Source organism: Gastrolobium bilobum, unplaced genomic scaffold, assembly GCF_033153095.1.
Source record: "Gastrolobium bilobum isolate Gb01-03AN ecotype WA unplaced genomic scaffold, APGP_CSIRO_Gbil_v1 utg17096, whole genome shotgun sequence".
Lineage (NCBI taxonomy): Eukaryota > Viridiplantae > Streptophyta > Magnoliopsida > Fabales > Fabaceae > Gastrolobium > Gastrolobium bilobum.
The window spans coordinates 4,456-29,342 of record NW_026898468.1 but is presented as its reverse complement, the minus strand read 5'-3'; the positions used below and the strand labels follow the sequence as shown (position 1 = coordinate 29,342).

At 38.6% G+C, this 24,887-nt stretch overlaps 1 protein-coding gene across 1 annotated transcript; it reads left to right on the top strand.

The window, feature by feature from the left end:
- Window positions 1-2,113: 2,113 nt before the first annotated feature.
- On the top strand, window positions 2,114-6,195 carry LOC133316531 (uncharacterized). Its single transcript, XM_061518284.1, has 7 exons — window positions 2,114-2,259; window positions 3,385-3,752; window positions 4,012-4,239; window positions 4,383-4,737; window positions 4,824-4,951; window positions 5,107-5,242; window positions 5,692-6,195. The coding sequence occupies exons 2-7, from the start codon at window positions 3,409-3,411 to the stop codon at window positions 5,929-5,931; spliced, it is 1,431 nt and encodes a 476-aa protein (XP_061374268.1). The 5' UTR covers window positions 2,114-2,259; window positions 3,385-3,408; the 3' UTR covers window positions 5,932-6,195.
- Window positions 6,196-24,887: the final 18,692 nt, after the last annotated feature.

Genomic DNA, 24,887 nt, shown 5'->3' with positions numbered 1-24,887 from the left:
AATTGGGCAAGAATCCATAGGATTTCTCCTTGTCACCATACAACTTAACAATGGCTTTCATTTTTGCCTTCCAAGCCTTCCTGTACGTGATGTTGTATCCATATATTCCTTGTATCCTCTCTTGTATCAGAACTGGTTTTGTAGCTGGATCTTCCTTTAACATCTATGTAAAAAAAAACACAACTTTACCATATTCTCAATTAGAAGATTCGTTAAGTACATGGTAGAATACATACTTATAATAGCCGCACAGATTACATCTGAGTCCAACTGTCTATGATCCTGTGAAAGGCCTTGATTCAGGCATGTGTGATCTTCACCCCATTTACGGACCACCCAATTAGCTCCCTTCTTGGGCTTGATTGCCCTCATAAACCATGGACATCCGTCAGTATGGTTTCTACATTTCATAACAAATCTGGACTCGTCACTTTTTTCGACTATGGCTGTCTTGCGCCCCTTCATACAATGTATCTTCACAACATGTTGCATTTCTGGATTGGAGCCAAATTCTTGTTGCACAAATAATGGATCTCCTAACTTCCAACCTCCGTGCAAGTCATCATCCCCATACAGGATCTCCAACTCGTCATTAGGGTGCGCCCAATTAATGAATGAATAATGTTGGCTTTCATTCCAAAATGGCTCTACCGCAGTCCCTGCATCTAAAGCTTCATTGATTATTGTCTGAATCAATATCACCGAATATATATAATTTATTAAAGCAAATGTGAAAATTTAATAACTTACCGCTACTAACAGGGTCAACATGAAGTGGTGAACTGACAGGATCAACATGAAGTGGTGACATGACTGGGGTACCCAGCCTTACAGCGCTCGTGTCAGCGTCAAAATTTTCATCCATGTCAGTGTCAGACGAATCACCCTGTGGAATAGCACTTTCAGATTCTCCTTCATCTTCGTTGTCCACATACTCCTCATCTTCATCGTCTTCATCCTCATCCATTGTTACCTGAGCAGGTGCAGATGATCGTACAATTGTATCTTCTTGACCAATACAGTGCGCAGTGGTTGTATGCACCGGTAACGACGAAGACTGACCAGCATCAAATTCAACATATATCTCAATCATTTTTAATACTTTCCATCCAACACACGCATCCGTGACGAACTCCACATCTTCATCATCATTGATATCGTTACCAATGTAGTATATTGTATCCATATCCACAACAGTCTCTAACCTGGCTATCATGCGGTGGATGGAATGGATGCCTTCTGACCCCATTTTTTGGAGAATTCTGTCCTTGAGTTCATTGCATGTAGTGCCCACTTTGATTTTCATCGTTTTTGTTTTTCCTTCAAATCGGACACCATTCAGACCTTCAAAATGCCTCCCATTGTAGTAAATAACTATAGGTACCATGATAGGACTTGAACTCATCTTTCACACGAAAATTTGGGTTTAGGTTTTGGGTTTGGATCTTGGTTCAGATTTTTTAACACAAAATGGAAATGTGGAGGTGTAATGCCAATGTCCTACCAAGATTAAGCTTTTTGAGATGACGAGATGAAATATATGTGTGATATTTCGGAATAGAGACGTGAAGGGAAACTGATTTGGGGAGAAAAAACTCTACCTCGCAACAATGGCCGAAACCCTTGGTATTGGGTACCATATTCGCGAAATCTACCCGGGTACCCCATTACCTACCCGGGTAAATAATTCAAAATTTTTTCAGATTGAAGAACAATACCCGGGTACCCCCTACCTACCCGGGTATGGTTGATTTTTTTAAAATATACCCGGGTATGGAGTGGGGTACCCGGGTATGCTTCGTGGTCAACGGTCAAACAGGGGCAGATTGGTGTTAAGTTTGTTTGGAGGGTTAATTTTTCGTAATAGTTTCTAATCGAGGGCAATTTGATAAATAATTATTAATAAAGGGCTACAGTGGTCAAAAAGCCGAGCTCATGAGATTAATAAAGCCTTATAAAAAACCTAACCTAGAAAAAAAAACATAAGAAACTGGTCAAAAAGGGCCATTTTATCCACGTCACCAGATTGGGACACGTGTCAAAGCGTGGTTTGTCGACACACGTACTACTCTCTCCCCCACGAGCAAAGCCAAAGCTTTGGCCCTTTCTTTATTTGAATCCAAAGCTCCATTCTTCGGAACCTTGACCTCTTCCTCTTTCCTTTCAACCTCTCCGATTCCGAATCGGAATCGCAATCGCAATCCCTAATTTTTATTTTTATATAAAATTCTCAATTGATCGCAGATCTTCAACAAATCGGTAAAGTCTCTCCCACTTTAATTCGTTTCCGAGAATTCTTAGATTTACAGATCTGTTTCAATTTCTGGCTTTGTTCGATCTCCATTTGTCTTCTGTTATTAGTTTTATGCCTTTGCGCATCTTGCATGTGCGTCAATGCTGTGGAATTCCGGTGTGCGTTGTTGTGTGAAGGAACATGTTATGTGGGAATTGTCATTTGCGGGCTTGCAATTAGGGTTTTGAATTCGTTCGAGTGTTCGTATTTGTTTTTTTTTTTTTTTTGTCTTCAAGCGCGTTGATACAGATCTAGCTGGATCGAGTGGGGTATTGCTTCGCATGATTTGCTCGGTGGTTTTTTTGTTTTTTATTTTTTATTTTTTGTGATGAATGTTGGTGATCTGTGACTGTCTATGCTTTTCTGATTGGTTTACTTGTTTTATTGTAAAGTTATTTTTTAAAACCACAGATAAGGACTTGTTAGATTGCGTAGTTTATAGTATTCAATGCATGTATCAAAAGTTTGAATCGGTGAAAATTTGTTTTTAATTTTTTCTCTACGGTGTTATGTAAGCTGGTAATTTAATTAATATATGAATCATTGGACGTTGTTCGGATACATTCATGCCTTGTAGACATGACAATCTTTTAATTCTGGAATTTGAGCTGAAAGTGAATATTTTTCCTTTTTTCTAAAAAAAAAGATATGTTTGGTAATTTTCGTTGTTTTACACAGTGTCATTGTTTCCTTTGTGTATAGTTAAATGCTCAAACTCAAAATAATCTCAGAAGTCTAAGTTTCTTAATGGGCATCTTTGCAAGCTGGTTAAATACTCTTGCAACCAATATGGGAACTATTGCAAGCATTATGGGTTTCGCTGACTAGATGTTAGGCTAGGAAGAGATTTTATGTACTCTTTCTGCTCCTGCACCTTCTCACCCCAATCTCCATCCAATAAAAGAAAATGGAGAGAACTTAATAAACAATTATCATTTCATGTATATTTTCACCTTGCTTCATTTTTATTTATTTTTTATGAATTTTCATTTGGATGCTGAGATGTGCCTTTAAAGTATTAATTTTTGTTTTTCTCCCCCCTTTGGGAATCCACTTATGACTTATCTATGCATTATAAATGTCTGGTGCAGACTAAATTCTTGTAGTTCGGTAAGATGGGAGGTGGATTTAGAGTGCTTCATTTAGTCAGACCATTTCTCGCATTTCTTCCTGAAGTTCAGACTGCTGACAGGAAAGTGCCATTTAGGGAGAAGGTCATATATACTGTGATATCTCTGTTCATTTTCCTGGTTTGTAGTCAGCTCCCTCTGTATGGAATTCACTCAACAACAGGTGCAGATCCATTCTATTGGATGCGTGTTATCCTTGCTTCAAACCGTGGAACTGTTATGGAGCTTGGAATCACCCCCATTGTGACTTCTGGGCTGGTTATGCAACTTTTGGCTGGGTCAAAAATCATTGAAGTTGACAATAATGTACGGGAGGATCGTGCTCTCTTGTAAGCGTCTTTCTTTGTAAATATTAATTTCTTTGTATGTTTATGTTATATTTTCCCTTTTTCCTATCTCAGTATTTTAAGTTAATTGCATTTATTGTCGTCATTTTGTCATGCATTGCTTCATTTGACAGTGTATAAAATTTATTTAGCATGTGTGCTGGGTTATGTCTTATAGTGTTCAGAAATTATTTTTTTGACCTCATCTGTGAGAACATTGATATATACTGCTTACTGAGATAAATTCCTCTTTCTCTCCCAGAAATGGTGCACAGAAGCTACTTGGCATCTTGATAGCTGTTGGAGAGGCAGTTGCCTATGTTCTTTCTGGGATGTATGGAAGTGTCGGCCAACTTGGAGTGGGAAATGCCATACTCATTATCATGCAGCTCTTTTTTGCTGGTATCATTGTGATATGTTTAGATGAGCTCCTTCAAAAAGGATATGGTTTGGGGTCTGGAATTTCTCTATTCATTGCCACTAATATCTGGTAAGTTTTGTATCTCTTTTTTCTATTATTAGTAATTTGTTTCCAGCATTGAGGCTTTGAGCTTTGTGATTTATAGCAATCATTAAACAAAGTATATGGCCTTTTATTAAGAACCTACAAAGAATTCTTTCATTATGTTGCAGTGAAAACATTATATGGAAAGCATTTAGTCCCACCACCATTAACAGTGGACGGGGAGCTGAATTTGAGGGTGCTGTTATTGCTCTATTCCATTTGTTGATAACTAGAACAGACAAGGTTCGTGCCCTCCGCGAGGCATTTTACCGGCAGAATCTTCCAAATGTGACAAATCTGCTTGCAACCGTCTTGATCTTCCTAATTGTGATATACTTCCAAGGTTTTCGTGTGGTTTTGCCTGTAAGATCAAAGAATGCCCGTGGACAGCAGGGTTCATATCCTATTAAACTGTTTTATACCTCCAACATGCCCATTATTCTTCAGTCTGCCCTCGTTTCCAATCTCTACTTCATTTCCCAGGTAGTGGAGTTTCATGATGGTAAATTGCTATGTGGAGTAAATATTTGGTTACTTTTTAACAATATGATTTTACTGTATTTTGACAGCTGCTGCACCGAAAGTACAGTGGAAACTTCTTTGTAAATCTGTTGGGCAAATGGAAGGATTCTGAATATGGAGGTGGTCAGTCTATTCCTGTTGGTGGTATTGCATACTACATCACTGCACCATCTAGGTAAGATGGGTTCTTCTCTTCATATGGTTTATAAAGATATAAATTCTGTGCCTTGTTTGTTATACCTATATGGTCTAAAACTTCAACAGTTATATATATAGTTCTTAATTATTTTCATAACTTTAATTTGTGTTTTTGCACCTTTTTTTTTGCAGCTTAGCTGATATGGCAGCCAATCCTTTCCATGCATTGTTCTATCTTGTGTTTATGCTGTCAGCCTGTGCATTGTTCTCTAAAACTTGGATTGAAGTCTCTGGTTCGTCTGCTAAAGATGTTGCCAAGCAGCTGAAGGTACTGACTAACTAAAATGCATTTTTTTCCAATCATTTTTTTGTTTGTACCTGTAACTTTCGTACTTTGCAATATAATTAACCTGCTTTTTCATCATATAAGCAGTGTGATTTATAATGTTGTGAGATGTTGAAAGTATTAATTCCCAATTGCCATGATTTATTACTGGATAATTTCCGCATAAAAACACATGAAGAATATTTGACAGAATTGGGGCTAGAAAACTATCTTTAGAAGCAATACTGTCTAAAGGTTATAGTGTTTACGTATTGCTTTTAGTAAGCTAGTGTTTAAGTATTGCTTTTAGTAAGTTGATCATAGTCTTATTGCGATGCACTCTGTTTAATACATGGAAATTGATCTTTGTATTAAAGCTCACGAGTGAGCTGAATCTGTTCTGTTGTTTTTTTAAAATTTCTGCTGCCAAAACATCGTATTTTAATTTGCAGGAACAACAAATGGTTATGCCTGGGCATCGGGAGTCAAACTTACAGAAAGAGCTGAATCGATACATTCCCACTGCTGCAGCATTTGGAGGCATGTGTATTGGTGCCCTGACAGTGTTGGCAGATTTCATGGGGGCAATTGGTTCAGGTACCGGAATATTACTTGCAGTAACTATCATCTATCAGTACTTCGAGACATTTGAGAAGGAGAGAGCCAGTGAGCTTGGCTTCTTTGGTTTCTAAGCTCTGCTTAGCAATTACTGTTGGGGACGCAATTGGACTCTCCCGCACCCGCAGTTTTGTTGTATTGAGGAATGGTTGTAGCTTGTTTAACACAGTAAGGGAGGACTTAGATTAGCTTGTTATCACTTTTTCTCAACTAAGTACAAAGTAGTATATCATTGTAAACGTATTTGGATTTTCTCTGAATTTACTCATGTTAATTTAATTTTTCAAAGTCGACAGTACACCACGGGTTAAAAGTGGATCTTAATTGATCAGCTTTGTTTTGGAAATTACTTAGTATTTGATATTAATTTTCTCGAGGTGCCTGGCTGTAGTTTTTCTTTTTTACATGAATGTTTCTTTTGAAAATGTTTCTAGTATAACGACAAACCAATTAAGAAGAATTAGTCTGGCAGAGTTGATACTAACGAGCCTCAATATTTTCACCGCCAAATGGCAATTCTTCTTCATCCAGAAAGTCTTGGACTTTTTTGTAAAGCAAGGGACCACGATCATTTTGGCATGTTATTGGCAAAAATTTTACGAAATGCCATGTTAAAATGCCATGTCATAAAAAATGCTATAACACCTGGTGTTTCAATTTTATGTTTGGACATGTGGCAGAGAGTTTGAAACCATGTAAACTCGCTGAATAGTCCAGCAATCGGTCAACATGTTAGGTCTAAGTTGCATTTTTGCGCTATAGTCTCTATATTATTCTTATTCAACGACTTCAATCCTCTCTCTGCACGTGTCAAACAATAAATAACATGGCATATGCATATGGAGTGTCAATCACGAGAGAAAAGTATATGATTTTTAAATATTTGATTGTAATCAAATAATATGACCACATGGTTATTTTTTTATATCCAAATATCTAAATCCATTAGATTCACTAACAACAGCTATAAGATGCCAACAACCATTAAACAAATTAATGGGTGACATTCACACAAACTAATCCAAAACAATTTATCGTTACACTCAATGCACACACAGACACATATTTATTTAAGGGATTAGTGTTGGTTAAAGTAAATAAATATATATAAAAGTATGTGGGATTAATTTTTTTTTTTCTTTTTCATATGGACTTTACATATTTTTATGTGTATTTTGAAGATAAAATTAACCCTTTTATTTAATATAGTTTTTGGAACAATTACATCCATCAATAACTTTATTAACATTGAGTTCAATAGTGATGTTTGTACATCATTTTCAGTATACCATTTTTACATAAAAAAAATTTAGATAACAAAATAAGAAAAACACGTGTTTCAAAAAACTAATTTATTGTTATGAATACAGATAACAATAATCTAATATTATGATTTCATCCATGAGAACAGAATTAAGCGGCTCGATTAAATCTTGCAAAGAATAGTTACTAACAAAGTCCTTCCTTTCCATAATTTTTGTGCTTTTGTCTTAGAAATCCTAGCTATCCAATGAGCAAACCTAGCAATCCTACAATTTACAGGACATTCATGTAAAAGCAATATCAACGATTCACATTTTAATTAGAAACTAACTAGGACAGGAATACAGGATTGAATGACAGAATATACTAAAAACAAATATGACATTAAAACAGTAGCTAAAATAATGCAATTTACTTGAAAACAAACAATAAATAAATTCAGAAATGTTAATATAGCTCTATTCTCATAGAGCTAACACCAACCCAGCTTAGACATAGAAACTACTTATCAAAACATTGAGGGATACTTTATTATTTGAGATTAATGTTTTTCCTTTTAAAGGATATAAAATTATATTATTTTAGTCAAAACTATTGTGTTTTATGATGAGAAACAAAAATCATGGTTGAAAAAAGTGGGAGGTTTTTTTTTTCTAATTTAAATATTAAATAAAAAATAATGGTTTTATTACAAGTCTCGCATTGATTGTATAGGCAACTAATGTATGATTAATAATAGGGGTGTCAATATAGGTTATGACACGTGGGTCGACCCGCGACACGACACGAAAATTCGTGTTCGGGTTGACCCGTAAAAAAATTCGTGTCGTGTTCGTGTTAGGAAAAATGACACGTAAAAAATTTGTGTCATGTTCGTGTCGACCCATATTTTTTTTAATTATTTTATTTATTTTTTATTTTTATTTTTATTTTTATTTAATTTTGAACCATTTTTTTTAATTTTTTTGTCAATTACCGTTTTGACCCCTATTTTGCGTGTTATTCGTGTCGTGTCAACCCACAAAAAATTCGTGTCGTGACAGTGTTGAAGATTTTGACACGAATAAAAATTCGTGTCGTGTTAGTGTTGATGTATTCGTGTCGTGTCAAATTCGTGTCGTGTCAATCCATTTTGACACCCCTAGTTTATAAGGTCTTGGGCACTCCTACCCTTTGAGTTAACTTTTATAGTGGTGACCTCAAGGTCTGTAACAATTGGTACTTTTATTGAGTTGAGGCCAAAAAAAGGGCTACCTATAGATTGTATTAAGGTGTCATACCTTTCAAAGGGGTGTTGTACTGAATACTGATAAGTGAATGAAGCCACCAAAAGGAAAATGGCTATCACTAGGTCAATGTCGATAAAATGAAAGTCATCGTAGATGGTGGCCCTTAAAGGGGGTGACAATATTACAAATGAGATCAGTAACATATTTTAACTAAAATGACTATCCTTTGAAAGAACAAATATTTTTCTCTTACTCTTTATGGGTCCCCCGATGTCCTGCAACAGGACATTCTGCCAAAAAAAAAAAAAAACAATCCTGCAACAGGATATTCTGCAAAAAATAAAAAAGCTATGTACTAAGGGTAGTATATAGTTTTTTTCATACCTCTTATAACTATGTACTATCCATAGTACATAGTTATAATATTAAAGTTTTTTTTTTATACTCCTTATAGTTATGTAGTACCTGCAATAATACATAGTTATTTTTTTGTTGTAGGAATTCCCGCAACATGATTCGTATATTTCCCATTCTTTATAGGGCTTTATACCTGTGCTGTGAATGCAGAGCATCAGATTTTGCAGTAAAGAGAAACAAACGTGGGATCCACCATATCTTTTGAAAAATAAAAATAAAATTAATATGACATAAATTGTGATGAGCCTATGGCTGCAAAAAACTTCTTATCTGACAGAAGAAGTGTTTTACCCTTCTTTATATCACCTATGGATTTTGTTACTAATTTGAGGTATAATATTGTCTCAAAATGTACAAAACGTTAAAACGATGTCCATTCTCTTAAGTTGTGGATCGTGGCTCTACATTATGGGCAACAACTTTGAACCTGAGAAGCTGAACAACAGGAGCTAGCACGGCAGTGCCACATTTTCTTCATAATTTTTTTTTTTCATTGCCAACCCTATCCCCTAAGTTCCACAAATTTCGTTTTCTTTCATTTGGGTTGATGACATGTCTCCTATATGATTGTGGTATATTATTCGAGTATTTGGCTTGGTTGCATGCATTAATTTTCCTATGTTGTCATGGTCATTGGTAGTTTGTGTTCTTTCCTTCATAACTTGAGCTAGACACATTGGATTTTGGGGCTTTTTTCTAGATGCATAGAGCTTTTAGCCAACAAAATTCCAGTTTTTAACTCCTTTCTATTACAAATTTTTGTTCAAAGTTATTGTCAATCATTGCTTTATCAAGTTTAGACAACATTGTATTTATTCATTCATCCGTAACTTGAATTGTGACATATCCTTTCAATGCTAGACTTATTGCATTAGAAAGTTAAGACATTAAAGTACTTTGGGTAAAATTTTCATGAACTATACCTAATAGATGAAGTAGCAGTTTTGTTTTAAGATAAACTAGTTCTTGTATAGTTGATAAAATGCAGACACCAGGCATAAGATAGTGAGGACTAGGATAATCTAAAGTAGGTCCGTTGGCTAGAGCTAGGCGATGATGTTGCACTATGGGGAAGTCAAAAGGCCGATTGGATAGTCCAGCTTTTGACAGAATTCCATCCTTGCTATAGGCAAATTTTAAGCCTAAGATATATTTTAAGGGCCTTAAGTCTATGATGCAAAAATATGAACAAAGTTCAATATCATCGACATAAATGAGGAGAGCAAAGAAATTATTTCTTAGAGAGAAGATGAAGAAAGTGTAGCTTGGCTATGATTGAATAAAGCTAAAGGATAACAACTAAACTGCTTATAGACCATGCCAGGATGGTTGGAGCCAAAACCACGGGAAAGATACATGTTTACCTCTTCCTCAAGATCACCGTGTAAGAAAGCATTATTGACATTCAGTTGTTGTAACTCTAAGTCATTCGTAACAAGAAGTGAGAGGAAAATGCTAGCCATTTTTGTAACAAGAGCATAAGTATCAATATAATCCTCCCCTTCATTTTTTTTTGTTACAAATCATCACCAAACATACCTTGTATCTCTCAATTGACCCATAAGATGTATTACTTGATTTTATAAACTCATTTGCTAGGGATAGCCTTTCTATTAGGATGAAAGTTGCATGCTCTACATTAGTGAAAACAATGAATTTATCAAAATCTTCAAAAAGAAAGTCAATCCAATAAAAGTTGCCACTAAAAACAAATTTGCTCTTCATATAGTCAGACTCTATATTTGCAGAGTAAAGCCTGCACCATGTCAGGTTTTAGTGCACTTCTATATTGGTTAAGCACGCTTCCCCAAACACTAAAAGCACTTTTTGAAACAATACTAGAAACAGGTATTCCAAATACATCTCTAGCCATTGTAGCAATCTCGAAATATCAATATTGCTTATCCCTCTAATATGACAATACATTCATTTCAGTGTTTACATCAATCCTTGGATCCTCTAAATAGAGTACAAGTTGTGTTTTTCGGGAACAATCACTTCATTTAAGTTTTTAAACTCCTAATAGCATTAAAGATATATGTCACTATCAATATATAAATAACTAAGTAGATGCTAATTAGACGGATGGAGTTAGATAAAATGAATGAACAAAAATAGAAATGAACTTACACTCAAAAAATATCTAGCTACTACAACATATGAAGTTTGATTATATGCTTTGTTCACATTATCTCTAGCCCTGGTTGATGAAGCTCCTGTTGAACAACTTAAAGAGTAGCACCTAGCTCACTATAAGCATACTTACTAAACAGATACATCAACTTGTTCTTAACCCTTGTTGCCTCATTTATACTATTATCACCATATAGTTTATCATAGTACCATTCAACAAAAATTCATCTTACACCTAGGATTTAAGATGACAACTTTAGCCAAAATCATATTGAAACCATACTAGTACTTTTGAAATTTAATGAACATCTTGGTTGCCATATCCTTAATATAAGCATCATCACTTTCCAACCAAGTTTTTAACTCCAAAGAAGCAGTAAATACTAAAGGAAAGTATAAATTTGTAGTTGTATGCTTGGAGCTATAGAATAAACCAGTGATATCGTAAAAACCCATAAAGAACTTAGTGATTATTTCAATCTTGTCCAATCTCTCTCTAGATGGACAATACTTATAGTTAGAAATACTCAACTCAAGATGCATAAAGGCATGTTTATAATAAAGTGCACTATAAAGTATAAGAAATGTTGAATTCCATCTAATAGAAATATCTTGCCTTTATCCTCTTTCAGAGCCTAAGGAATTTTGGGCGACACCAAAATCATTTGTTTCCTAATATGTGACCCCTTGAAATATAAAAAATCACTCCTCATTAAACCGACTAGTGAGTGTGGAGTGGAGGTAATCCTTGTACGCAACCTTACCTTTGCATAATTGAAAAGAGGTTGTTTCTTGAATTCGAACCCATAACTTTTCAGTCATGAAAGAACAACTTTACCACTGCTCCGGTTCGCCCCCTTTAAAAATATGCTTTCACAATTTTTTTGAATAGAAATATCAACCTATTTTAACCCTTATTAAACAATCAAATTCAGCATATATTCATAAAAGGAAATAAAGCCTTGATACCCTTTGAAATAACCTCAATTAAAAAAAAAATCAGAGGGTGAGGAGGGACCCCTTAACCCTCTCAATTCCACCTTACGTATGGAAGAGAATAGGTGAAACAACTTCACCTTTTTCCTCCATCTTCTCCCATCACTTCTTTAGAATACCCTTATTCTCAGCAATCTCATGTATGATTCTCTCCCTCAAGAGAAACACTTATACACTTGCAGGTTATCCATTTTCTCCTTGCTGAATTTTATGAAATATCTCATCTTCCTACATTTTTGCACACTAAACCACCACACCCTTATCATCTGTTCTCAAGGAAGGAAAGTTGTTTAAACATGTCAAACTCTTCCCTTTACCAGTGTATGGATGTACATATGAGACTACATATTAGTGTGGAGCTGATTTTGGAAGACTGAAAATTAGAAAGGACAGGAAGGCATTTCATTAGAGAGCTTCAATATAACACCTCGTAATTCTAAATCACGTAATCACAGTTAAAATAGGGATTAAAGGGGAGGATTAGTGAAAATCCTGAAATTTGAGTCAAAACACGTAAAAATGGTAAAACGTTAAATTGCCAAACACATAACCCTAGGAAATGAAATATGAGTAAAAGGTCTCAAATGGGAAAACTAACCCTGGAAATGGATTCAGAACGTAAAATTGAGTGGTTAGACAAGTTTCTAAAAAAATGATGAATAGTATTTTTACCGGGTAAAAATACAACAGTATAGTTGCAGCGTAAAGCGTGCCAAATAAATTGAGCTATAGATTTGGGAATTGGTTATAAATGGTACATAGAACTAGGAATTATGATTTTTTTTGAAAATTGATTGAAATTAGGATTTTTGGGGAAGCGTGCCCACAATGCACATAACAGCTTAAAACTGTGATTTCACCAAACGACCGAAAAACTCTGGATTCATCTGATCAAGGGAAATTAAAGGACATTGGTGGATGTTAAAAATTGAAGTTTCTAAATAGTCTAGGAATTAATTGGAGTTTAGTGGTTTGAGCGAGAGATTTGAATTAAATTGAAACGCACGAGGTGGCACAGGGACTCACCCTACTTAAGTATAACATAACACATGTGCACAATACACTATTCACCATCTTCCTCACCCCCTCTCTCTCTCAAACCCGCGGCCTTGCATGGTCATTGTTCAAGTTTTTCTCCTTGGATTTTCTCCATCAAATCTCCACCAAAATCAAAGTTCCACCACATGAAACTTCAAGTAAACAACCATCCAAACCCAACCATACCACTTTCGAGCCTTGAAACCCTCTATTTTGAGAGAAATTTGAGACCCATTGCCACGAATTTGTGTGGAAAAATTGGTGTTCTTGGTGTTGATTGATCAACCATTGCTTGGGTATTGTGTGGAGGAGTCTTATGCCTTAATCCCTTGGTAATAAAGCATGTAGATTTCCGCCTAGTGAGGAAGAATAAGGAAGGATGATTAAAAAAATTATGTAATTGATGTTGTGTGCTATGGAGCTAAGTTTAAATAGGTTGTGTGTTGGTGTGATGCATGTGAATTGGAAGCAAAATCATTGGATGTGTGTGGATATTATTTTTGGCCATAATGAGGTATGTTAGGGAAATTGGTGTTGAATGGTAATTGAATGAAATTAAGGACTTGAATTGGTATTGTGGTGAGCTTAGGGAACCATTGGAACATTGTAATAAAATTAACAACATGGTTAGGTGCTTTTGGGCCTAATGGCCGAACCTATGTGGGAGTGTTTGTTTATAATTCAACTTGATTTACAATTGAATTGATGTTCCTTGTGTGATCATTGTAGGTTGCCTCCCATGGACGTAATCTTTGAACAATGAGCTTGGTGGATTGGCTTTGGTCCTTGACCAAAAGGATTGTGGTAAGTATTTATGGCAAATTGCATGAATGCTTGAATAACCAAGTGTATGGTTTTATGTGTTGCTAATGGAATGGGAATGACCTTCTGTAGGCATTTCTGATTGGACCAAGTTCAGGTGTAACTTGCATTAGAGCTACCTAGCTTGGGAGCTTCAATAAGGTAATCCCTTGGTACTGGGGTTAATCCCTGTGTGAGCTCCACCATGCCCATTGAGGTAGTGGTTGAAGGTTGTATGTTAATAATGTAGTTATCATATGCTCATGCATAAGTTTATATATTGGGAACATAGGAGGTACCGTATCTCTGGCCAGTAGATAGTTGCCTTCGGGCGTTACGAACTTTCACTACATAAGTCTCTGTGAGGGAGTTCCAGTTGACCTGGGGTCATAGAGTTGTCATCCATTGAGGAGCACTCTAGGATCTCGGGTGTATTGGTGATGGGTGCCTCGGTTGATGTTCTGGGAATATATCCTTAATGAGAGCCCGTAGGTTATATGCCGAGGCCAATAGGCCGGATGTTGCTTGATTTTGGCTTGACCATTCCAGCTTCATCGTATATTTACTCCCTATGAATCCCTACTTCACTAAATCCCTTGCTTTATCATTCTTCGGTTGTTATGATTCGTTGTTGATATTTGTAAGAACCTGCATCGTTAATTAAGGTATTTAATTAATTAATTATGCAAAATTAGGAAATGATTCCATAATTGACCCTAATAATTATTAAGAGGCTTTAATAATTATGGTAAGTGATTAAGAATGCTGAAAGTCACTTTTCAGAAGAAAAGTGCAGATACCGGTTCCGCTAGTCGGTATAAATGCGTACCAAAAAAGTATCCCGAAAAATTAAAGTAACTGCATGATAATTACTAGAATAATATGTAGGACTTTTAAAACGAGTTTCAAGTCCAAATAATGAGAACTGGTGCTAGAAACCGGTACTGGCTTTGAAAAGCGCATACCGAAAAGGTGTTCAGAAAAATATAATAAAAATATTATAATTCATGGAAAAATGTGTAGTTTCAGAATCCAAAGTTTGGGATTAAAATGCTAAGCGTAGCAATTAAAGTTAATACTGTGTGCTTAAGTGAGTTTTGGCTATATATACTATTACTAAGGGCACAATGCCCTAGAAAACTGCCTCTTCTTCGTTGGATTTGGTGGCTGGTCTGATTGTGTCACTGTTTCATCCCTTTCTCCTCCATTTCTTGAGCAAGCATTCACCTTTGATGCTTGTTCTTCCATTTAAACACTTGGTGAGGGTGAGGGTTGGCCTTGGGGCTGCATTGTGGTGCTGTTTCTGAGTTAGAGAACCTGTGTGAGGGAGTTTGAACAACTGTGTTTTCTGTTCTTGAGGAGTGTGACCTTTTGTTGGCATTTTGATGCTCCAAGATGCCTTCTTGTTGTGTGAAAGGCCTATTTCTTGTACATTTTCGTGCATCCTCTTGTGACAGTAGCTTGAGACTGTTTGTGAGCTCCAAAGGGCAATCTTTCCTTCTGTTTTGAGCTGGGGTATGTGTACCAACCTTTAACTTGAGTTTAAATGCTTAAATAAGGTACCTTGATGCATCTAATGACTAAAAGATGATAACTTGTTGTTGGGTAATGTTGAACACGTCTAGAAATGCATGATTAGGTGTTTAAAATCGGTAAAAATGGAACCTTTAAGGGATATCTTCATGAAAATGCAGAAACTGCATTCTGTCGTGAAATATTCGGATATCTGCCCGTGGAATATCTGGATATGTGATATCCGGATATGGGGTTTTGGGATATCTGGATATTGGAGATTCTTGAGTGAGGGAGTTCCTCGAGGTGTTTCCTGAGGAGATTCTTGAGTTTCCGCCACAGAGGGAGATAGAGTTCTCCATAGACCTGTTGCCTGGTGTGGGGCCGATTTCTTTAGCTCCATACTGGATGTCGCCACCAGAGTTGGCAGAGCTGAAGAAGCATATTGAGGATCTTTCAGCAAAAGATTTTATTAGACCGAGTGTGTCTCCTTGGGGAGCACCGGTTATCTTTATGAAGAAGAAGGACGGGACAATGCGATTGTGCACTGACTACAGGCAGCTGAACAAGGTGACAATCAAGAACAAGTATCCCTTTCCTCGGATTGATGATCTGTTGGATCAGCTCAGGGGTGCTTGTGTGTATTCCAAGATTGATCTCCGGTCTGGATACCATCAGATTCGGGTGAAGCCGGAGGATGTCCCGAAGACCGCATTTCGCTCGAGATATGGTCATTTTGAGTACTTGGTGATTCCATTCGGTCTCACCAATGCACCTGCTATGTTCATGGATTACATGAACCGGATTTTCCAGCCATACCTGGATCAGTTTTTGATCGTCTTTATTGACGACATTTTGATTTACTCCAAGACTGAGGAGGAGCATGTGGGGCATTTGAGAACTGTTCTGCAAGTGCTAAAGGAGAAGAAGTTGTATGCGAAGCCTTCCAAATGTGAGTTCTGGCTCAAGTCTGTGAAGTTTCTTGGGCATGTTATTTCTGTTGAGGGAGTTGCAGTGGATCCGAACAAGATTGAGGCCGTGCTGGATCGGGAGAGACCCAAGACAGTTACGGAAGTGAGGAGTTTTCTGGGTTTGGCATTACTATCGGAGGTTCATCAAGGGATTCTCCACCATGGTTTTGCCATTGACTCGCCTTACTCGGAAGGAGACTCCATTTGTTTGGACTCACGAGTGTGAGGTCTGTTTTCAGGAGTTGAAGGAGAGACTGACTACTGCTCCTGTGTTGGTCCTTCCTGATCCTGCGCTTGAGATTGAGCTTTACACCGACGCCTCCGGGAAGGGGCTAGGTTATGTATTGATGCAGTTGGGCAAAGTGATTGCCTATGCTTCGAGGCAGTTGAAACCTCATGAGGAGAACTACCCTACTCATGACTTGGAGTTGGCTGCTATTGTGTTTGCTTTCAAGATTTGGAGGCATTATCTTTTTGGTTTGAGGTTTGTGGTGTTCAGTGACCAGAAGAGTTTGAAGTACCTGTTCGACCAGAAGGAGTTGAACATGAGGCAGAGGAGATGGATGGAGTTCATAAAGGACTACGACTTTGAGTTGAAGTACCATCCTGGCAAGGCCAATGTGGTAGCTGATGCTTTGAGTCGGAAATCCGTGAGTCTATCCAGTTTGACGATGGGTGACTTCGACCTCATAGAGAAGTTTCGAGATCTGAAGGTGACCACCTTGTTTGGGGGTTCACTTCTCGAGATGGAGACTGAGAGAGTCAGGAATGAGCTTATGGAGAAGATCCAAGAGGGGCAAGTGCAGAGAGAGTGTCTCGACTACGTGAAGAACCAAGACGGTGTGTCTTGGAATGAGGATGGACTTCTGTTGTTTTAGAAGCGTATTGTGATTCCTCGAGGTCCCTTGACTGAAGAGGTTATGGCGGAAGGCCATAAGGGGCAGTTTACTGTTCATCCTGGTGCTACAAAGATGTACCAAGACCTGAAGAGAAATTTCTGGTGGCCAAGAATGAAGAAGGACATAGCTGTGTATGTGTCCAAGTGTTTGATCTGCCAGAAGGTGAAGATTGAACACCAGAAGCCGTCTGGTAAGCTTCAACCTCTTGAGATTCCAGAGTGGAAATGGGAGAGCATTTCCACAGACTTCGTTGTGGGTTTGCCGAAGACTCAGGTTGGTTGTGACTCGATATGGGTCATTGTGGACAGATTGACAAAGTCTGCCCATTTTCTTCCAGTGAAGGTGAGCTTCACTACAGAGCAGTTGGCCAAGCTTTATGTTCGCGAGATCGTGAGGCTTCATGGGGTGCCCGAGAGTATCATTAGTGATAGGGACCCGAAGTTCACATCTCGGTTCTGGGAGGCGCTACTGGGAGCTTTTGGTACGCAGTTGAGACTGAGTACAACCTATCACCCTCAGACTGATGGACAGACTGAGCGGACTATCCAGACCTTGGAGGACATGTTGCGGGATTGCACGTTGGAGCAGGGCTCGGCATGGGATATGTACCTTCCATTGGTGGAGTTTTCGTATAACAACAATTTCCATGCTAGCCTGGGCATAGCGCCCTACGAAGCACTATATGAAAGGAGGTGTCAGACTCCTACTTGTTGGTCTGAGGTTGGGGACAAGGAGCTTTTTGGCTTGGACTTTGTCCAAGATACCACCTTGCAGATCCAGATGATCCGTGAAAAGTTGAAGCAAGCGCAGAATCGCCAGAAGAGCTACTACGATGTCAAGCATTGTTCGCTGGAGTTCAGTGAGGGTGAGCACGTGTTTGTGAGACTTTCACCTGTCACCGGTGTTGGTCGGGCACTCGGAGTGAGGAAGCTGAGCCCGCGATATATTGGGCCATACCAGATCCTTGGTAGAGTAGGACCTGTTGCCTATCGGCTTGCCTTGCCTCCGAACTTGGCTAACATCCATAACGTGTTTCATGTGTCTCAGCTTCGGAAGTACATAGCAGATCCTTCGCACGTGGTGCAACCGGATGATGTGGAGGTTCGGGAGAACCTGAAGACTCCCGTTGGACCACTCAGAATTCTCGATTGTGGCGAGAAGCAGCTGAGGAGCAAGATCATTCCAATGGTCAAGGTGCAGTGGACCGGAAGAACTCCTTAGGAGTGTACTTGGGAGCGTGAGGACGAGCTTCTCCGGCAGTACCCCGAGTTTCGACCAGGTATATTTCTGATTTTGAGGTCAAAATCCTAAAAAGGTGGGGTGAATGTAAGAACCCGCACCGTTAATTAAGGTATTTAATTAATTAATTATGCAAAATTAGGAAATGATTCCATAATTGACCCTAATAATTATTAAGAGGCTTTAATAATTATGGTAAGTGATTAAGAATGCTGAAAGTCACTTTTCGGAAGAAAAGTACAGATACCGGTTCCGCTAGTCGGTATAAATGTGTATCGAAAAAGTATCCCGGAAAATTAAAGTAAGTGCATGATAATTACTAGAATAATATGTAGGACTTGTAAAACGAGTTTCTAGTTCAAATAATGAGAACTGGTGCTAGAAACCGGTACTGGCTTTGAAAAGCGCTTACCGGAAAGGTGCTCAGAAAAATATAATAAAAATATTATAATTCTTGGAAAATGTGTAGTTTCAGAATCTAAAGTTTGGGATTAAAATGCTAAGCGTAGCAATTAAAGTTAATACTGTGTGCTTAAGTGAGTTTTGGCTATATATACTATTACTAAGGGCACAATGCCCTAGAAAACTACCTCTTCTTCGTGGGATTTGGTGGATGGTCTGATTGTGTCACTGTTTCATCCCTTTCTCCTCCATTTCTTGAGCAAGCATTCACATTTGATGCTTGTTCTTCCATTTAAACACTTGGTGAGGGTAAGGGTTGGCCTTGGGGCTGCATTGTGGTGTTGTATCTAAGTTCGAGAACCTGTGTGAGGGAGTTTGAACAGCTGTGTTTTCTGTTCTTGAGGGGTGTGACCTTTTGTTGGTATTTTGATGCTCCAAGGTGCCTTCTTGTTGAGTGAAAGACCTATTTCTTGTACATTTTCGTGCATCCTCTTGTGACAGTAGCTTGAGACTGTTTGTGAGCTCCAAAGGGCAACCTTTCCTTCTGTTTTGAGCTGGGGTATGTGTACCAACCTTTAACTTGAGTTTAAATGCTTAAAAATGGTACCTTGATGCATCTAATGACTAAAAGATGATAACTTGTTGTTGGGTAATGTTGAACACGCCTAGAAATGCATGATTATGTGTTTAAAATCGGTAAAAAGGGAACCTTTAAGGGATATCTTCACGAAAATGCAGAAACTGCATTCTGTCGTGAAATATCCGGATATCTGCCCGTGGAATATCCGGATATTGGATATTCGGATATGATATCCGGATATGTGATATCCGGATATGGGGTTTTGGGATATCTGGATATTGGATATCCGGATATGTGAATCTGTATATCCGGATATTGCATATCCGGATATGGACAATGAGATATCCGGATATTGCATATCCGGATATGGTCCCGAGGAATATCCGGATGTTCTGGGATTTCGCAGAACAGTAGCTGTGTTGTGTGTACAGTGGGCTATTGGGGTTTGTGGACCCTAGATTGAGGAAGTTGAACTTCTGTAATTAGTGAACTAAGCCAGAATCATGTGATTAAGGGCTTGTGGCTTTGTTAGAAGCTTTAAGGCATAAAACGTAGTGATAAGGCGTTGTCTTTAATTTGTATGCATATGGTACATGTTTATTGATTTATATTTGGTCCATATCAGATTGTGATCTGCTATGATTGGACTTTGAGCTTGTGGCATTGGATAGCTAGCTTAGAGGTAAGCTTTCGTGTCCTCGGTTTAGCCATGTTGTGGTTCCACCATGTCCCATGGGGATATGGTATATGCATGCTGTGTTACATGCTTTAGATGTTTTGGAAATGCTGTTGAGCTATTGTATGTTAGTGCCTTGTTGATATGCATGGAGGTGTTCCACCTATACGGTAAGCCTGAGTATGTAGAACATACAAGAGGGTGAGGTTGTGGGTGAGGTGCAAGCGGTGTTCCTTGTACTACATGTAGGGAATAGACGTATTCCTACATTTCTCTGGCCAGTAGATAGTGATTACACACATGCCATAGATATCTGTTGCACTACATAGTTTTGGAACTGATAATGATATAAATGCTTTTAGAACTTATATTGCACATGTAAGTGAGCTTGGGGTGGAAGATCCTTGAGGACCCCTTGTCTTACTGAGATTTCTTGTTTAGAGATCTCACCCCACGTTTGGGGAATGCTTATTTCAGGGTCAGGTAATGTTGAGACCTCAGGCGGCAGGAGGCCAGAGCTGAGTTAGATTGCTGTTATATTGCCATGATTGGATGCTGGTTATGCATGCTGTTTATATGCTTATAGCTTCAGTTATGTTTATGGAGTTTTATGTTGAGACTGGTTGTTTATTATGTTTATTTGGTGAGCATGGGGATTGTCCATGACACATAGTATTGTTATGTCTTGATTATGTCTCGAGTCTTTTGGTGTTGTAATAATGTATCAGGATATTGTCCGGATTACGAGATGTAATACCGTGATGTAGATACACACTTTATTTATATATTGAGGTATTTCAGTAGATGTCTTATTGCAATTTATATACAGGCGTTATTTTATGAAATTGATTAAGTAATCAAGTTGGTAATTGATAATGACGTCATAATTGAAAAGAAAAAGAATATTCCGTATTTTTAATTAAGCACCGCTTAATACGATGTAATGTTAATATTCCGAGTATACACGGGGCGTTACAATATTACATCTGAGTGAGCCATTGGGCGGAGTGATCTCCAGAACCTATGAATTATTGAGATATATTTGTATATCTTATCCCGTGTTTGGGGCATCATTTCAGGTAGTTGTAGCGGGGCAGGAGCCATCGGCAAGAGGCCCACATGATAAGCACTTCGAGTTAGAGGACATTTTGCATTTTGAGGCCTCTTTTGGCATAGGCTAGACTTAAGGTATGGACATTGTATATTGCTTTAGAATTATGCATCTTGTTATATTTGTTCATGCCACATTTTGCCTAAGTCTAGTTGATGATTTATTATGTTGTATTTTGAGGATTTATTTGTATTTATGCTTACCATTTGGAGAATTGTAAATTGTAAATTTTAAATTATGGACCTTGTGTAATATTTAAAGCATGCATATGATGAAAGAGCAATAAGCCTATTTTAGATTATGATTATGTGTTTATTGTAAGAATGCATGCAAATGGGATAATATGATTGCTAAATTATTGACATGCACTAAGTAGAAATTACCCTAAAGGATGAGTAACATGGTTATATATGATAACATGATAAAAATTGGGGCAGAGAACCCCTTGCAAGTGGATCCACTGTCCTAAGAATCAAATAGTAAAGAAAAATTATTTTTGGTGGAGACTAGGAACCCACATGAATAAGCAAGAACTGGTATTTGACAAGAAAGATCAAATCTCTGGAATTTTTTTCTGCGATTTTGGTGTTCTGTTGCCAGGTTCCCGAATACCTTTCGAAGGATATCCGGATACTTGGACTCAAGTATCCGGATACCTAGAAACAAGTATCTGCATACAGGCAAGCTAGTATCCGGATACTTGAACAAATATCTGAATATTAAATCTCAAATATTCGGATATTCCTCCACATAAGCCTAAGCATCTCATTTAAAGTAATTAGTTTTGGGGTGGCAAGACCATACAGTTCATGTTGATGATACAGAGGTGTCACCAATGTTAGTTATGTTACCAAGAACACACACACACACACATATATATATATATATATATATATATAGAAAGAGAGAAAGAGAGAAAGAGATAAATAGAGAGAGAAATATTTCTCAAGCAGCTTAAGATATATTTATCTTCGCCCACCCAAAAATTACGTCATTTTGTTTATTTATTTTCTTATATTAATTGATTCTCCTTTGAATGGTTATGATTCCCTTTTCTTTCTCTCTCTCTCTTTTATCACCATTGATCCATCTATGTACGGTTATGATTTAGTAGACGAAGATAAAGTTATCTCAAGTAACTTGAGAAACGATAAGCACACACACATATATATATATATATATATATATATATATATATGGGCTTATCGTTTCTCAATTGTAGGTACTTCAAAGTCCCGAATGCCATTGGTATTTGGGCGAATTTTCTTGTCTTAGAATAGGGAGTTGTCTCTTTGTTCACTTTGAGATTCACATCACACTCATTTTATGGGATTTATTTCAAGTCAAAAGAAAAGCAGTGACCGCGGTAGTGCATGAATGTATTTTCATGAATGATGTAGTTCTCAGTTCTTTATATATTGAAGTTTTGCAGCAAGAATTAAATTAGAGTAATCTTGTTGTTAACTTATACTTGAAAAATCTTGCTAGACTATTGTACCGATGAGATCTATAAGCCCACTATGTTCCCGATGGGGATGAGTCAATGTATGGATAATACCCTTAGCACTGATACAAACCAGGCTAAGAAGTATAAAGCCAAGTGTAAGCAGTGAATAGATAATAAGCAAAAGGATGATATGACTCAAGTAAATGGGCAATATAACGATACATAAGATACCTGTAAGGTGTGCCCATGGGGGCTATTTATAGGGGAAACGGTGTGGGTTGGTGAGGGGGAGGTCAACTCTCCTTGGGATTTACTCCCATGATGCAGTGTTAGGCATGCTGGCGCTGTCATTGTGGCAGTGCTGCGCCCGCTGTATTCTGGCGATGTCAGCACCGGGCAAAGGGGGAGTTTCCCTTTGCGGTGTCTGTAGTAGTCGCCTTCGATGGTTAGTGTTCCAAGGTGGGGCATTTTGGTGTATGCCTTGGACCTGCTGCTACATTGGGGGTTGAGAAGGTCCATGTCAGCCCTTAGGGCTGACGCGGGGTCACGCCCGGTATTGGGCCTGGATAGTTGGGCCACTTTAGTACTTGGGCCATCCGGAACAGGAGCCCCCCGGCTTGGTAGCAAGCGTAGTTTGGTGCCAAGTTGTAGTCTTTGGGCGCTACCTTTCTGGTGATCACAACGATTAATCGTTGCCTAAGAATTGTAGACTTGTGTGGTCGCCAAGTCGCGACTGTTAGGCGTTCAGGTTGGCGACGCCCATTCGCATCGTCTCGGCGCCTCTTTGAAAATAGTACGGGTAGACTTGTATTGGAATTGAGTCACAATTATTTGGCGTCTTCAAGTTGTGTCGTCCATTCGATGGATCTTGGGCATCTTTGTCTGGTGTGGGAACATCAACTGTTTTGCCTTTGCTCTTCCAGGGATACTTAGGGTATTTCACCTTCCTGACACGGGAGGTGTCTTTTCGAATTTCGAGGAGTTATAATGATGAATTGTTGATCATTGCACGCATCTATGCTGTAACTAGGCACGTTGCATTAATGGGACGTGAGGGGTGTCTTATCTCCTTGAAGTTACCCTTAGGCCCCTCATCTTGACTGTCCCTTAACTGACGGTTATGACATCGAACGGTTGGAATATCAAAGGGCTGAGTGTTTGCTTTCTCTTTAAAAAGAAGGGGGTTTATTTTCCACAAGCACATTGTGCTCTTATCTCCTTGCCATAACGTCCGAGCCAGTCCTCTTTTCTTCAGTGTCTGCATTTACCTCAGGTACAATGTCTAACTCTTTTTCTCCTTTGTGCTTCTTTCTGTACACTTTCTCCTCTTCTTTTCCTGGGCGTAGTGCAATCATGGACGTTCCTGGGTTGGGTTTACTGGGGTTGGAAGTTGAGGTTAAAGAGGAAGAGTTTGATGAAGCCTTCGACTCACTCGAAGGCTGTACGGTGGGGCCCGCTATGCAGGAGTATCTTGCTAAGCAAGGGGGAAGCAACAACTTTCCCTGTTATCGTTCTTTAGTTCCTGGGGTAGAGTCGTTACCCCATGGTAGAATTCCTGAACTTATGGGTTTTTCTGAAGAAGAGATTCAGAGTCTCTTGCCTGAACGGGCTACAGGACCTGTGCTTCCCTACCTGGGTGAAGCATCTGGATCTCGACTGCGTGGTGATGGTCAGGTGCCATGTGCTGAGTCCGTTTCTGGGTCTGGTAGACGTCATTCTGCCAGATCTGAGAGGCGACGGTCCGGGAGTTTCAGTCGTGGGGTGAAGACTCGCCCATCCCATCGTCGTGGTTCAAGGTCTTCTGTTCGTACCCACGGACAAAGGGGAGGTTCATACCGCCGCGTTTCGCGACGTTCCACACTCGATATAGGGCGACTTGTTCGACCTTTGTCTTCTATTAACCGCCTCCCGCAAAATCGCCCCATAGAGTATTACTATAAGCCTTCCCGTCCGACTATTGATTCCCCTGTTGCTTTGAGCACTTCACGGGGCCAGATTCCAAACATATCTCAGTCCTTTCATCGCCGTAAATATGACGAATCTACAGACAACCGACTGGGTAGATTTCACCCAGAAGACGGGCGACTTGTGAGGTATGATGTGTGGGATGCCATACATGAAGACTTGAGGCTTTATAAGATACCACCTGCTTGGTGGCCTTCTTCTTTAAGCTATTCGTATTTTTATTCTTCAAGCTCTTCGGAAACATCCGAATCTGATGGTAAGTTGTTAGTGTTTGAGCTATTTTTTCTTTTAGTAGTTGGTAAGGAGGGTGTTGGCGTTCATTGGAGTGAGGGATAGGGTGAGATGGGAACT